This window comes from Poecilia mexicana, unplaced genomic scaffold (assembly GCF_051168715.1).
Source record: "Poecilia mexicana isolate PSO_F unplaced genomic scaffold, ASM5116871v1 scaffold_10, whole genome shotgun sequence".
In the NCBI taxonomy this organism is placed as follows: Eukaryota; Metazoa; Chordata; class Actinopteri; order Cyprinodontiformes; family Poeciliidae; genus Poecilia; species Poecilia mexicana.
Window position 1 is genome coordinate 14440426 of NW_028263379.1, and position 16571 is coordinate 14456996.

Below are 16571 nucleotides of genomic sequence, written 5' to 3' on the forward strand. Positions count from 1 at the left end.
GACTTCATTATCACTTGTTTCCCTTAAAATTCCAGCTAAAAAAAGAAAGGAGCAAGTAAACAAAAAGAACAGATTAATGTGTTAACTGACAGATCACTGAAAAGAAGGATGGATAGATGGATGGATATATATGGAGAAATGGATGGATGGATGATACACTGGGCCAGACGCCCAGTGTATCCAAGAAAAATTGGATACACTTTGGACATGTACAAAGCCTGTACATGTCCAAGCTTTGTTGAAACGTTCTTAAGAAAACCTTTTATATTGTAGGAAAATGCTCTTTCTTTGCTCACCAGAATTGCTGCAGATTAGAAGGTTGATATCAGCTGCACGTGGTCAAATGAACAGCAGCAGCTGAAATAAGACCCTCCTACAATGAAGGTTTTAATTTCTTCTGATAATTTGGAACAAACTTTCAGAAAACTGCAAAGCTGCTGAAATAACGGGCTCCTTTAAATCTAGCTCAATTTTGCTCGTTTAATTTACCTTCTAATCACGCAAAACACTTTGAATTGCCTTGTTGCTGCAGTAAAACTGCTTTCTCTAATACATTTTATTCAAAAACCGTCTCTTTGCCTCCTAAACAAATGATTAAAAGTAGGATTGTGCCTTCATGACCCAGGAGTATCAAGGCAAAAATCTTCAGAAAAAATGCTAAAGGTTTATTCCCACAGGGAAACTTACTGAAACCATGATGTATTTTCACGGCAGGCGGTTGTTTTCCTCTGCTACAGACTGTGGAATACCAGCCTTTTTTTCCTAAAATAACCTCCTCCTGAGTCCTTGTTCTCTGATGAAAGGACGCCCCAGTACCCCTCTCCCAGAATGCACTGGGAAATGTCAAATGTTTATTAGCTTCCCATTAAACACCAGGGGTGAGTCAGAGAATTAGCTACATTCACATGTAAATCTTAGCTTGTAAGGGAAAACTAAATCTTTAATGATTATTGGGTTGAGCGAACTCAAAAGATCAACTTAAACTTTTTTCTTGTGGTGACTGTAGATTTTTTGTTTTTTTGGACATCAATTTCTTAGCTTAGCTAGCACACTGTTTCACTACTCCAGCATCACCTGTGGCTACTCGGAGCTGAGGGAAAGAAATGTAACACAAACAGTCTGCTAATTGGCTCAATTAAGTCATTATGCAACACAAGCCAGAAGTCTGACAGTTTGCACCCCTCCGGCTCCGTTTCTAAAGATCGGGGCTCGGTTTTACTCCGAACTTTCCCACCAGCGTTCTTCTATGGGAAACGAAGCAGAAGGTGCTCAGCATCTGCGCGGCTCAGATGAACCCAAGCGTGTGGATTTGCACGTTTACCTGTCCGGACATGTCGGGTGCCAGGGTAATGATGGGCCACAGGGAGGCGTAGATGATGAAAAACACAACCCACAGGCCAATGCTTCCCCAGATGGCAATGTGACTGAACTGTGAGAAAACGGGAACACAGCCAAATAATTAGACTTTGTCTTCAATGCAGGAATCATTTACTGCAGTTGAATTTCTCTGACTTGCTTATAAAAATTTACAGTAATGTTATTTTTTTTTCTTCGCTCAGAGTGAATTTCCAGTCATTTCACTGGTTACAGTTACAAGCCCACAAAGAACAAACTGTAAAGAGACTTTAGGATCAGAGAGGTGTATATAAAATGTGTCACAGGTACCTGAGGTGATATAAACAGCCAGAGAGCCTTTGACCTACCATAGTCCAGGATGAAGTCTCCAGACCAGCTTTAAGACAGACTGTGATGACGACAAACTGTTAAGGAATGGAAAAAAAAACCCAAACATATTGAACATTTTAACTTATTTTGATCAAATCCACATTTTTATTCTTCCACAATAAATGGAAATACTGAATAGCATGATAGTGTGACTGTGACACAGTATTATCAGGAGAAAATATACATGTAAATGAATATGAGAAATACTCAACTACAAAAAAAAAAAAAAAAAAACTGATATGGGGACTGGTTTAAGTATAAACCAAAATGAAAGGCAGATGAAATGTACAGAAACACGTAAGTTGACTAAATGGGGGTCTAAATCAACCCAAAACTAATCAACAACCACTCCCATTAGTAGTACTTTGCTAATTATAAAAACCAAAAACAAAGTATGTGATGTTTATCATCGTCACAGGACAGAACACTTGGAATCAAAAAGACTGATGCACTTACTGTGTAGACCATATTTCCTAAGAGGAGATAGTCTGTAGTTTTTCCGCTCCCAAGCACCGTATCTGTGAAAGAAGTCGAGACAAGAGAAGCTTTGAGGAACATCACATTTCTTCTCAGGGTTTCAAACTCCACTAGAGGTCCCTTTAAAAGCCTCAGGAAGAGCTGGTGCTGGAGTCAGTTAACTGGTTCTAAAAAACAAACTTATTTTTTTTTCCACAACCATAGAGCCGTCTTGGTTCTATGTCATTACCTCACTTAAAGTCTCATCTAGTAAATCCTCACCTGAATATTTAGTGACTCCAGGACAGGGAGAAAATTTAAGTACACTTTTAGTATTATTCAACTCTATCTCAGCAAACTGATGTCTCGATATCATCAGCTTCATTTATGTATGCCATTTCAAACGTGGGGGGGGAAGGGGGGGGTTAATGAATGCTTAACTATCCCGATCAACTGATTCCTGATCTGACCAGTACAGGCAGCACTCATATCAAAAGAGTCAGATAGGCCATTTGTGGATTCTGCAGAAAATTGAGCAAATGCATTTATATAAATTGCACGATAGGAAACATAAAAAACGAAAGCAGATAAAAGACAGTGAGCTGGTGTTTCCCAGTGCTAATCCAACAGTTATGCTGTTAAATAGATAAATAAAACTAAACTCAGGAGAAAAAGGCATTGTTCTCACAATATGTTTAGCTATTAGAGACACAAATCTTACAGCAGACGGCAAAACAAAGACAGGTGCCAAGTGGAGCAACACAATATATTGAACTGCAATCATTATTGCAATTAAATGTGTGCAATTTTGTGATCATAAAGAACTGCAGTTTTTATTAAAATTATTTTAGTTTTAACTGCAAAGCATGAAAATTCTGCACACCCATAACATATTTGGTCGGTATGATGGATTTTCCTGCTGTTTATGTCGGCGCTGGATGCATATTTAGTGGTGGGGACAATGTGCAGACATACCGTAGTTCTTAGTAAACACTAGCTGGAAGCTGTGTGGTGGAACCCAAAGCTCATTTCCTCATTAAACTTTGAGGCTCAAATAATTAATTTCAGCTTTGTGGAAATGCGATTTACATTAAGGTCCATTAGACTGAACTATAACCTACATGCCTTCACAGTGGTGAAACATCAAAATTTCCTGGTAACTCATTGCTAAATCAGATTTAAAAGGCTGGTTGGCCAAAGGCAAGATGGCCATTTAGTTACTATATGTGACCTGCATTGCCAAATAAGATTAGAACAAACAGAGTCGCACTGACAGGACTGCTTCAAAACACAAGTGAGTTTGGGATGTAGCCAAAGTTAAAATATCCATGCTATGTGACTGCCAGTGGAAAAAGCAGCAGAGGTTCTCTCTACTTCCGGCTGGTAACATGCCCTGTGCTGACAGCCCGTCAGTCAGTGAGGCGGCTTGGCGCCTTTGTGTGGAAAGCAGGGCCAAGCTTGTGTGGTCCCTCAGCTCCGGTCAGCCAAGACTTAAAGGCTCAAGGATCGTCATTTTCTTTGTACACAAAAAAAATTAGTTTTAAAATGCACACTTTTAAAGTTTTTTTTATTAAATCCAACTAAGGATATTTGCTCAAAAGACATAAAATGTTAGTTTCCTGAGTAAATTGATCAGTGTGATAGCTTTTCTGTGCAGTCGTAGGTGAAAACCTATCAGCTTTTGCTTAGCGCTGCGAATATGAACACATGCTTGTTGCTGCATGTCCCTCAGACCAAAGATGCCACATGTTTGTAATTCATGACTGGAACAGCCAGAGAGAGAAGTAATTAAGACAAAGTATGTGAGCTTGACTGTTTTCTCTTTTCATCCAGTCCATTGAGAACCACGGAGGAGTCGCTGGGAGCCACTAACCATGCTGGAAGGCTTTCAGGGGGAACCAGAAGAGGATGACGGAGTGGAAGAGGCCGTTCAGACAATGGGCCCAGAAGACCTGCAAAACAGAGGCAAGAGGAGTGGAGGAGGAAGGAGGGAGGAGGGGGGGTGAAGGGTGGAGGGGACGTTGAGTGAGAAACAGAAAGAGTGAGAGAAAAGGGGGAAAAAAGCATGTGAAAAGGGTGTGGGGAGCTCCAGGTGACCCCTGACCTGAGCCCTTTGTGCCATCCCAGCACTGGGCTAAGTGGCGGTTTTGTCGGGGCCTCCTCAGTGAATGGCCACCCCGCTGACAGACACGTTGTATATCCTCCGAATGTTATGGGGGGAGAGCGAGGCTATGTGGGATATGTATTAGCAGTGAAAAGCAAGTGGATGACATCAATGTTCGGGTTTTAATCATTTTCTCCCGTTACAACCAATTAGCACAAAGGAATTGACCTTAAAAATAGTAAAATCGAAATACTTGCACTGGCTCTAAGAACATTAAACAACATTATACAAAGAGGTGCAGAGGAAAGGTTTCCACTCATTTAATGCCGTTAGATCTGAGCTCATTCATGAGAGAATTTAAACCGGAGTAGCAATACATTACAGGAGAGTTTAAATAAGTAAAACAAATCAGTCTAGAAACACACACAGAGTCCGACAGGCTGGACAGAGATTAAACTGTTTTCTGGGTAATTATCAAGAGCCTGGAAAATCGAGCTATGGAACACCGTCTGCGCAGACGTATACACCTTGGAAGAGTTGGCTAAACCAATACACCCACTCCAAAACCACCTTGTTTTAAAATTTATATTAATGCAGCTACTCGGCCAAACAAAACACTAATGGGCCATGTAGCATGAAACAGCCGTGAAATCTGTGAGGCCAAAAAGAAGAAGAAAAAAAATCTCCCCACTTGTGCCCTCTTTCCCCTTCCTCACCCAGACACCGGTGTTCGTTCTGAGACATGAAAATTGCTCAAGCTTAGAAATTAGAGAAACTGTTTTAGGATTTTTCAATTGAGGTTCTGGTAAACGTTTCTAAGCAGTTACTGTCTGACCTGTCAGAAAACTTTCTTGGCACCTTAATTTATCGTTTTCTATCATTTTATAGCAACTCCAATATCAAAAACAGACACTTGCATGCTACTCTATGAAACTTTAAACTATCGTCTTTGTTGTAGTATGTTCACACAGGACATAGAGACACAGGAGGTCATGCGCCAAACTTGATTTTCCTGCGTTGAACACGTACCAAGAACGAAGAAAATGAAACGTTTTTAGTTAATCTGGTACAAGTACAGTGATTTCTAAAACCAAACATAATAGCAATTTTAAGTTTTGCACACCCATGTATTTAGATTAAAGTAGTTGCCTAACTAGTAAACAGAGTCCACCTGTGTGTAATTTATTCTCAGTGTAACAACAGAATTTCTGTCGAGTTCCCAGAGGTTTTGTATGAGAAAATAAGAGAACATCGAGGTTCATGAACACCAGGGAACACACAGCCAGAGCTACAATGGAACGGTTTTAATTCAAAGCACAGTTAGATGTTTTAATGCCATATGTTGGAATGGCTTTGAGTTAAATATAGATAAGAATTTTTGGCAAGACTTGAAACTCTACATCCAAACTGAGTTGGAATTATTTTTTAAAAGAAATAACAGGCAACAATTTTAGCTTCAAGATGCACAAAGCCATAAACATTGGGTTTCTGCAAATCACGAAGGCTTACATCAATGACTGAGTGGAACTTGAGAGAAAGGTGATTCTATTACACATGCATGTACAAATGCATGTCACACTTCTCCGATTTTCATTCTTTTTATAATTTAACCATTTCTCAATGTCCTTCCAATTCAGAATTCTGTATTACAGTACCATATGGTTTTGCAATACAAAAAGCCAAATGAAAACAAAAGCAACTTAAGTTTTTGCACGTGAACAAGTTCGACAAGTATTATTCTTGCAAGGTGAAAAAAACCCCCATACATTTATGACTTGACTATTTAATCAATTATCTCTTCCTAAAAGAACAGTTGAAAGGATAAAAAAAAAATGTTTGCAAATATGTCTTGAAAACATGACATTTTTATGTCGCCCTGAAAAATGAATATTTTATGGTTTTCTGGAAATATTTAATGTTCTAAATACTTAATATGATCTTTGTTAATATACTGTGACCTCAGTGGCACAACCTCATCACCTTCCCGCCAGCCAAACAAAGTCTCATGACAGCTACCCCCACCCTGGATTAGCTCACGCTCCCACTGTGTACACAAAACCCAATCCACAGAGCGAGGGTGGCCAAAAGCAAACCCCCCTCCCCCTCGTTCCCCTGGCTCTTCGCTGAAACGCGTATTAAATTATCACTAATGTTACAATCACATGTTTTACTTAATTAGCCTCCCACTGACAGGCTCAGCTCTCCATCAGGTTCCCCCTCAGTTATCCCATCATGGTCACTGCAGGAGGGAGGACGAGCCTCCAGGTTTTCGTCTGCAATAATGAATGGTAATGAAATCAATAAATTCACATAATCATTTGTCACAGTGGGATCCTTTCCTTTAAGCCATCAATCCACCTGGGTGTCTTTTTGCTCTTGTTTTCTCTTTGAGTTGGTTAGGATCCACTCTAAATGAATGGCTGCTCTGTCTTGGGAAAATCTGGCCCTTTGTGGAAGCCTTAATGGCCAAAAAAAGCAAAACACATGAAAGGCAGTAATTAATATGGAGCCAAATATTTCCAGAGCAGCCTTCTCTTTTCCGTTTCTTTATGAACAAATGAGGTAAGGAGGCGAGAGAGAAAGAAAAGCCCCGCAAACGAGGTGGTAGTTGTTGTTAAACTGCAGCTGTTATTAGGGCTGCAAAGTGATTTAATAGTTTTGCATGGGAACCTACTACGTCCTTAAAAGTAAATGAGTGACACAGTTGAAACTCCCAGCGTGAACCTCTCCCTGCTCACACCTCAACACAAACAGCTTTAATTCACAGAGACAGTATCTGTTGTGTACAAAAGAGCCGGGGCCCGCAGAAAGACAGGTTTCGGAGGGGCCAAATTCCTGATGGATTTTCTCGCCTCGCCTCGGGCCAGCTGCAAGGAAAATATCTCTGGAAGAGAGTGGACAAGCCAGCAAAAACAACTTGCTGACCTGACCGAGTCATCATTTATGGGTCTTGGAAAATGTGGCCCAAACAAAATTTAGGTTCGTTGCCTCAAAGTATCAGGAGGAATACGTCTGGGATTCTTTTCTGGCATAAGAAAACTTCATGAAACATCCCAAAAGGTTTAATCAAGGGAAAATCCATTTGAGAGCAGGATTCATACGAGAAACCCTTTAGCTGCGTGGTAATGTAGCTCTGCCAGCATGTGTGCTTTCATTCAAGATGGTCACAAAACGATTATTTTAAGGGGGCTTTATTGACCCATGTCATTCTTCACTGTAACATTTTATAATTTTAACAGTTTAGGTTTTTTTAAATGCATGAGTAAATATAAAATAAAAATCCATACATAGAATTTAATACTTGGAAAAATTAATAAAATTTAATTTAAAAACTCAAACTAAATAGAATAAAATGTGATGAAAACTTAAATGGTAAATACATTTAAAAAAATCAGAATAGGCAGAATCTAAAACAATATATATAATGTGATACCTAAATAATAAATTAAATTAAAACGTAATATTTTTTATAAATGAATAAACAATAAGCAGATTAACAAATATCCATCTTAGGAACATATTTATATAACAATTCCTGGCCATGCAGAAAGGGTCAAATAAACAGCTAGCATATGATTATCATGTTTAGAAATAACTAATTAAATAATTTACTTTAGTCCTTAAAATGAAAGAGGAGTTTTGGACAGAAACCGATGCATATTGTTCGCTCCTGTCTGGTTTAAATGTGATCTGATAGGCCTGGCCTCCAAACATACGACTCTCTTCCTTAAACAAATTGCTTAATTTTCCGCAACAAATCCTTGTTGTATAATGGCAACATGCTTCCAATTTTCTTCCTTGCTCTCCCTTTCAGTTCCAACCCAAAACTCATCTGACCTTCCCTGCCCCAGACCACCATGGCCAATCCTCCTTTTAATCCACCTCCATGTGCAGCTAACCAGGTCACCACGCCTGTGAGGAAGGTCCAGTGGTCTGTGGCTGGGCATGAAGAAAAGAGGAGACAACTTTATTACCCAGCAGGGGAAAGCTAACGGACAGGCCCCCCCACACCGCCCACAACCAGACAGAATAGGTCAAGCTTCGCCAAACCAGACACTGAGTGGAGATCCACGAGCTACAGCTGCCAGGTCACTGAAAGAGGCGATAAATCCTTCAGAGCAACAACAGAAACATCGCCTTTCATTAATGTGATGACAGCTGGTTTCAAGATCAGGAAAGTTTGGCCTTTGCATGTATGTAACAGAACATTTGTTTTCAACCGTGGCAAATGAAATGTGTGTTTTTTTTTTTCTCAGCATAAGTTTGGTTTCAAAGAATATTACAAATAAACATCCTCTAATATCTGGATTGATCTGGTCATTTCCTATCAAGTAGGCAGGTTGTGAAATAAAGTGGGAAAAAGAATGATGGACATAAGAGATGATGCAAATTCTATAAATATATTCACAAGCAAGTGATTTGTTAGAGTTTTGTCTTACCTTGGTGTTGAAGCCCATTGCATTCTGCGAGGTTTTGTAGAGCTCTGGGTATTTTAGCATATTCTCTTTCCTGCAGGAGCGCTCAAATATTCCCAAAGTAAGAGGGGGTAAGGCAGTAAAGAGCTACATCAAGAAAAAAGCAACACACACACAAAAATATCACGTTTCAGCTACACCAACATGGAACATTTACCAAAGTGATGAAACATCTGATATAAAATGTTAAGAAGACAAAAACAACAAATTAATAATTTGATGTTTGATGTACCGTGATTGCGTTCACACATGTGGCATGAAACTGCCTCTGCTTCTAATGTCAAAATTTTATTTAAAAAAAATTATCCTCATTGCTGTTTTTTTTTTTTTAATATATATAACTTTTTGCAGTTCAGGTCACTGCACAAAGTTCTGATTGGTGCATTTCTGCTGTAAATCTCATGTCTGTTTTTAACTAATCACAGATGCCTATTCTGATCATTCCCAATACCTCCATATGCTTTAATTTGCTGGAAATTTGTTTCAGTCTGTTCTCCAATTGCGCTACACTTAAGTCTGATTATTGAAGACCACTGACCTTGAACCCTTTGGGGGTTTTGTTTTGATTGGTCACACTTTCAGTCCGTTCATATGCAAAACCCATCTCCCAATAAACATCTGCCAGGTTCTGGACCAAGAGGCAGGTATTTAAGTCTGGCTTAAGTGTAATTTCTTAGAGATGTTGTAATGTTGCATGTAGCAGCTGCTGGGAGAGAAGCGCTGGTATTGTGTGTAGTCGAGAGGGCTCAGTGGCCAGTTGGTGTGCGATCCCTGCAGGCCCATCTGGAGCGGGAGTTGGCTGGACTGGCAGGACACAGGACATGCTCCATTGGGTTCTCTTTCTTATTCACAGCCAAGCCCTAAAGGACTTCTCTATTGAAGAGTGGATTCAGACCGCTGCCTCCAACAGACTCCCACACAGCCAAAAGAATTCCCCAAGTCTTTAAGAATGAAAAAATCTTAACTATAACCCCACTCATTCAAACACCGGTGGTAATATGGAATGGTGGTTTATTATATAACTGATTAAAGAGGCAGCACTGCTGAGCTGTCCTCGTCAACTGACAGTTCCTGCTGCAAATTGTTTCCATATTTGAGGAATATTTCTCATTTTGAACAAAGCCAAGTTGAAGTTTTATTGTAAAATTAACAAGCACACATCCCCCCCCCCTCTGCTTAATTTATGACAGATATGAAATATGAGCTCATTAGGAGTGGTCCTGTTATTGTGCCCTGTGGGATTCCCAAAATCAGCTCACTTGCCGCTCCACTCTTCCTATTCTTTTTATCATTCAAACGTGGCCACTCTAAATAACTACCCTCTGTGGCGCGAGCAAAGCTGTTATTCTTTCACATTCAGTGCATAGCTTGGGGCACAGAGGGAGTATCGACTTGACATCTGGTCATAAATAACAAAGAAATTTTTCAGGATGTAAATGCCACACTCTGGCAAAAAAAGAATCACTTCTGGGGTACCAGAGCTAAACTGTTTGGTGTCAAAGAGGGGATCGTCTGGAGGTGCAAAGTGGTCTCTTCAGAGAATAAATATTCCCAACACTCACCACATTATACAAGCCGATACACCAGCGTTCAAAGAGAATCTGTCCAGAGAAGCCATTGACGAATGCAAACCAGATCTGTGTAAAAAAATAAAATAAAATAAATAAATATATATGTATATATAATAAAAATTCACATTAAAAAGCAGGAAAGTTAAACAACAATATGTTCTGTTGTCCAAAAACATTCACAAAACTCTCTACTGGTGCTGTCCTCTGAAGCTATAAAACTAATAATTTATGAACAAGATTATAAATGAATGTTTTCCATTAATAACAGAATAAACCCCAATTCATACCTTTAGGTCAGGTCTACTGTCTGCTCAACTGTGAAGCCTGCCTATGTGATGTACTGTAATTTTCTGACTGTGCTCACTGTCCGCACCGACAGGGAATAACACTCTAAAAGGTGGTGTCGAGCATACAGGAGTTAATAAAAATGAGCTAGATTACAAGCAAAAAAACAAACAAAACAAAAACAAATCTACAAGAAAATACAGTATGGAGAGATCGACTGTTGTGAGCTAAAAATTGCATAAATAAGGTCGTGTGCCAAACTTCTTCTTGTAATGACTTTCGCTTTAGGAATTAAACCTTGCAAAATCTGAATAAATAAGTAAGTCAAGGTGGGATAGTTTGAACTTCTGACCTGGGATCAGCATATCATTGGTTGGACTTGCCAAATTTCTTAATTAGGTAAAATGGGGCCAATGAGAGAGAGGGGAAAAAAAAAAAACCTTCATCCCTTCAATGGAAACGGTTCACTGTATTCACTGCAGGTTTACCTCTAAACCCGCTGCTCTACCTGACAACATGTGGGTGACAGATGAGGTTTGCTGCGCTGCGTAAGCCACTTAGGTAATCTGAACGAAGTAGACAAATGTAATGCAAACCATCTGTTGTGCGGAAATAAAACTCATGATAACCTCAAAAAAAGTTAAAAAATAAGGTGTAGAAAACTAGGACAAAAATTATGCATTCTGAATATGAATCCATCGGTACAAAGCTGATGTATCAGAAACACCGTGAAGCGAAACTGACAACCCATGGAAGCTATGATCAGAAACTGCACCTCACAGTGTTGAAGTTTGACAATTGGTGATCCAGGACAGGCTTTAGCTGCTGCCAAAACTGTCAAGAGAACATAAGGGAAGCTGTGTTTTGGCCATGGCCTACCAGGAATTTCCTCGCTTCATTTAACGTCATTATGAAGGCATGAACTGCTACAAATTCTCACATCGGGACAAAGCTTGTTCGACGGCCCCGCCCGCCACTGCTGCCAGTGTCTACACGACCAATACCAGTCTGCCCGCTGGTTTTTCCCCATTACATCGGGTTAGCATATGCATGACAACAAATAGTGGGGGGCCAGCCGATAAATCCCAACTTTCCCTGTGTGCCAGGATCCTGCCCCTCACCTTTCAGCTTCAGTCACACCCACCAATGACCGATCCTCTGTCAGGTCCACTCTATCATGATGATTTTTTTTTTTTTTTACATGAGCGGCCTGTTAAATCATGTGGGATGTTCAGATGAAAATGGAACCAGATGGCTCTGAATGCAAAGACAATAGAACCACAACCTCAGATGTTTTGGATCTCGGCTTGTTTAGAATTGCATTCAGATGCCGTTGCTAGGAGTTATGCACGGTATGGATGAAGCTCAAGTCATGAGGCAGGTTCAGCTATTAGGATGGCTCAAGGGTTGGTACGGAGCGGCTTGTGGGTAGGTCAAACTGCTGAATTAATTACAGATCTGCTCAATAAGAGCCTCTGGGCCGATACATTGTTGTGCTAAGTTAAAAAAGCCTCCTATTCACATGGTGGGGTTGCTGCTTCTGTGCGAGTGTTTTGGCCTCGTCCTCCAGGTTCCAATGGCTTCGCTCTCTTTCTCACTCTCCCATCTCTTGAGGGACAGATGCATTGATTTGCTCATTAGGGGAAGTACCAGGCAGGGTTTTACTTCCCTTTTTTCTTCCCCTCATTGAGTGCCACTCAGTGAAGGGGTGTGGCTGGCCTCTCTCCCTCACTGCACATCATGAAAACATTGTTGGAGCAAAAGCGGGAGCTGGAGGGGGAACAAAAAAAGGGGGTAGACGAGAGACTAAAGAGACTTGCATATTCATCAGCAAATGAAAAATCACTGATTCCAAGGTTGCTCCACAGCGCTGCAGAGCTGTATAAGAGCCTCGGTCAGGAAGAGGCTGGGTGGGAGTGACATTTGTCCCCAATAGTGTGAGTCTGGATACTCTTAAGTTTGGCTCGGCGGGATTGCTAATTGAATTCATTCACAAAGCAAGCAAAGTATAAAGCGGATGACAAAAAGGGAGCTGATAAATATGCTGGAAATATGTGACGCTCTGAACAGAGGTTGTATTACAACGCCAAGCTCGGCCTTTAAGTATTAATTCAATCCAAATGGTTGGTAAGATTTTACTCTTGTACTCTGAGCATTCCTGAACCACAGTGAGCTTGATTGAATGAGAGTTTTATATTGCCTCATATGCATCCCTCGTCCATCAGGTCCCCAAGTAGCGCCCAACGTTATGTCAATCAAACACCAGAAGCTATAAAGATTGCGCATTTCAATAGAGTTGCTATGGATTCTCTCACAAAGGATTCCCAGCATTAAAGTGAGTAAATTCAAGTCTTTTCATTGCTGGTCTTTATCCAATTGTAACTTGTTCCAAAGTCAAACTTGGGACTTAAACTCAAGGTTTCTTTAAACCATTTTGTTTAAGAAAAGCAAGGCCTCGCACAAAGATATTCAGATTCACTGAATTAATTATTTATTTATTTATTTATTGCCATCCTACAACTATAGACTTTAATGTGATCTGTCAGGATTTTATGCGTAAGAGCAACCAAGTAATGCATAATTATGAAGTGGAACGAAAATGTGTTTTTAAAGATTATTTCACAAACAAAAATTCAATAATTGAGGTTTGCATTTTTGTTCTGCCCATTTTACTTTGACACACTTAATAAAAAACAGTGTAACCAATTGTCCCAGTCAACAGAATTTACTTGTGTTTATTTTAATCTCATTACAGATGAGCTGTGAGGTTTGTTAGAAAACATTGGTGGAGAAACGGCATCGAGGAGGCTAAGGAACATACCAGACAGGTCAGGGAGAATGTGGTGCAGATGTTTTAAAATGTAATAAAATATAAAACTATTTACCCTAGACTTTAACTAAGAATTTATGGCAAGACTCAAAAACATCCCATCAATCCAGTCTGAAGAAGCTAAGCTATTAAGCAAAAAAGAATGGGGAAATATTTCAGCGTCCAGATCAGCAAAGCCACGAGACCTACCCACAAAGACCTGTAAGTGTTTTGAATGGTGCTTCTATGTAGGCTCAGTTGAGGAAATAAAAATACCCTTTTTAGATTAAAAAAAAAAAAAAAAATACAAAGTTGATTTGTAAAAAAAAAAACCCCATTGAGGTTTGGACTTCTATGCAACAGAATCATTGAAGCCAAAAGAAACTTTGAGGTAGTTGCACTGCTCAACCATGCAGTTAAGAGACAGTCTTATGCACTTATAATAAACCCCATAATGACTGACAGAATCATTAGCTGCTCCAAGCGTTTGCACCCATGTTCAAGACTTTCACAATGAAGCAACAGAAGGGCTTTTTTAAAGAATCAAAGAGTTTGAGGATAGAGAGGCAGATGAAAGAGATCTAACCATTGAGTCTAGTATTCATATTGTACAAATCAGTGTATAGGACAATGACGTGGAGAACAGAATGTCAAAATTTCTATTAGCAGCCAATTCTCTTCTTGCAAACCAGCCTTAAAGTTGAACAGAATAAAGATGAGTACTCAAACGTAAACCCACTAGTGCAACAAACGTAGCTTTTAATCATACCCTGGAGCTGAAGGTGGGTTTTTTTTGTTCAGACACTGCAAATACTGAACCAGTGATAGACTGGAGAAATGTCTCATTATCTGCTTCAGACCCCTAAACACATGTTAAGTTGGCGGAAGAAGTGAATACGTCTAGAGGGCCACAAAAAGTGCGCCCAAACTCTAGATGGTGGATTAAAATTTTGGTAAAATCACTGACATGCAGCCTGGTGAATTTCAAACAGCAAATACAAAAAAAAGAACAAAGATATTGTCTTGATTATATATCATTCACTTCTGGAAAGTGTCCTTTATTTAGTCCCTTACAATAGAATGTGAAATACTTGGTGATAAAAAGCAACAGGTGAAAGTAATTCAATTTTTGGGAAAGAATGAAATGTCAAATGTAAGGGTTCGTTGTCATATAATCAAGTTAGTCTAAAATTGAATTTTCCCTTGGATTTGTGTGTGTAACTTCAACTTAACCTGATCCTGAAAAGGGCAGTGTGGTCGACCAGATGTAATGGAAACAAAAATGCACTTGTAGTCTCTTTCTTCAAGTCGCACACTGGAATGTCTTAGGTAGCTGACTGATTTTTCATGGCAAATAAACTGGAAAGCCACCCGAGGTCAGAAAATGTCAACGAAAGAAAAACAGTGCTCTTATTTTAAACAATGTTTAATGTCTGCTTTTCATCCACAACGACAGCAGAAAATGTTGCAACATACCTTCTTGTTTTATTCTGTGTTTGTTAATCTGGCCTATCTTTTAATGTTTCCCACTGACTATTTTACAAATGGAGAAGAATCATTTTCTGGATCCGAACTGGAAGTTAAATACATTTTCTCATATATGGCATCTTACTTTTCAGGTGCCATCCAGCTGGTTTAAAGGGAACAGACATGCAATCTAGATAGATTGTTATTGTGTGCGTCACAGTGAAACACAGATTAGAGAAAGCCAAGGCAAGAGATGTCTGAGGAGCCCAGGCGGAATGACAACTGTTTCCACCGTTTTCCAAAAACAATGTGTTTTATAGGAACATGCCCAACATGCCACGATGTGGATACAAGAGGAAATGCAACCTGAGGAAGGTAGAAAAAGAGCCCAGATGACCAGTCCAACCATTCAAGCTGAACCCCAACATCAATGTGCGCAATTTTCTGGTTGTACTTTTGTGCAAGTGAACATGAGCATCATGAACTCCACTGGACAAGACCAAGGGGGTTCCAGTATTGATGACTGCCATCCATAAAAAGGGCCAAACTGGAATCTCACAAATGAATGCTGACAGGTGCCAAAGTTTCTGGGAGAAAATCCCTTGAACTGATTTATTTTGGCCAGCTACATCTACGCTGCAGTATGTTTATAGAAACTGAAATTAAGCTTTCAAAGAACCTCAAATGTGGAAACACGGAGGTGGCTCAGGATTTGTTTTGGGGCTGATTTTCTGCATCTGGTAAAAGAAAGTTATTTTTTTTATATAGGAAATAAAAAATAAACCATGTCATAACTGTCAGATTTTAAGTTGTGTCAAGGATAGTTATGTGTATATCTATTTATTTTGGAAGGTTATCAAAACATCTGTAATGAGTGTAGTTCTCCAATAAGAACTGTAAAAGGTAGAATTAACATTGGTAAGCATTTGGCTAAACCTGTAAGTAACAAGCAATAAATCAATTAATTGCATGATGAATTAAAATGAGACATGATTTCCATTTGGACAACAGTGATGAAGAGATATTCTCATTTAATATTGCTGGAAAACTACCATTTGGAGAAACGCTGCAAGCATTTGACACAATACAAAGTAGTTAGTTTGAACTACCTGCCACTTTTGCCTATTTTCTCCATCTAAGGTGAATGAATATTACTTTTTTTAAATGACATTTTGTTTACCGAGTTCTCATAATCCATTTTAATTATTGTTGTGTTGGCTGTTTTGTTTGTTTATTTACAATAGTAAAATGTTTTCAAGTTCCAGGGTTACACATTCTTCAGAAAATGCTTTTTGCTCTTTGAGAGGATGTACTTGCATTAATATGGCATTTCTGTTGTCATATTAGTTGAAAATAGTCTCAGGATATTATTGTTTATTGTAATAATTTCTGGGACAATTTATCATCCTGCAAGATTCATTAATGTAACTGGCCTCCATTGGGTATTAAAGAGCAATTTAAGTGTAAAAATAGAATAATTCAGTCGACCTCTAACTATTATGTAGGTTAAAGGACCTTAAAGGAGCAAGCTGCAAATTAGGAGACCTCTTTAACACTGAAAATCCAAGGTTAAACCTATAGTTATGCAAATAAAACATTCAATACTGTTTTGTTGCATCTATCTGAGTGAGACTGTGTGATGAAACTCTCAGTAGCATCCAGGTTTGAATCTCTGATAA

At 39.3% G+C, this 16571-nt stretch overlaps 1 protein-coding gene across 2 annotated transcripts in view; it reads right to left on the reverse strand.

The window, feature by feature from the left end:
* Positions 1 to 16571, reverse strand: part of atp8a1 (ATPase phospholipid transporting 8A1) — a 102489-nt gene that overhangs the window by 13546 nt on the left and 72372 nt on the right. For both annotated transcript variants that reach the window (XM_088009449.1, XM_088009450.1), the window contains exons 27-32: positions 10323 to 10397; positions 8725 to 8847; positions 4055 to 4133; positions 2182 to 2243; positions 1704 to 1760; positions 1322 to 1429 (exon numbers count right to left, since the gene is read on the reverse strand). In XM_088009449.1, coding sequence (XP_087865575.1) covers positions 1322 to 1429; positions 1704 to 1760; positions 2182 to 2243; positions 4055 to 4133; positions 8725 to 8847; positions 10323 to 10397 — 504 coding nt within the window. The remainder of the gene's footprint in view (positions 1 to 1321; positions 1430 to 1703; positions 1761 to 2181; positions 2244 to 4054; positions 4134 to 8724; positions 8848 to 10322; positions 10398 to 16571) is intronic.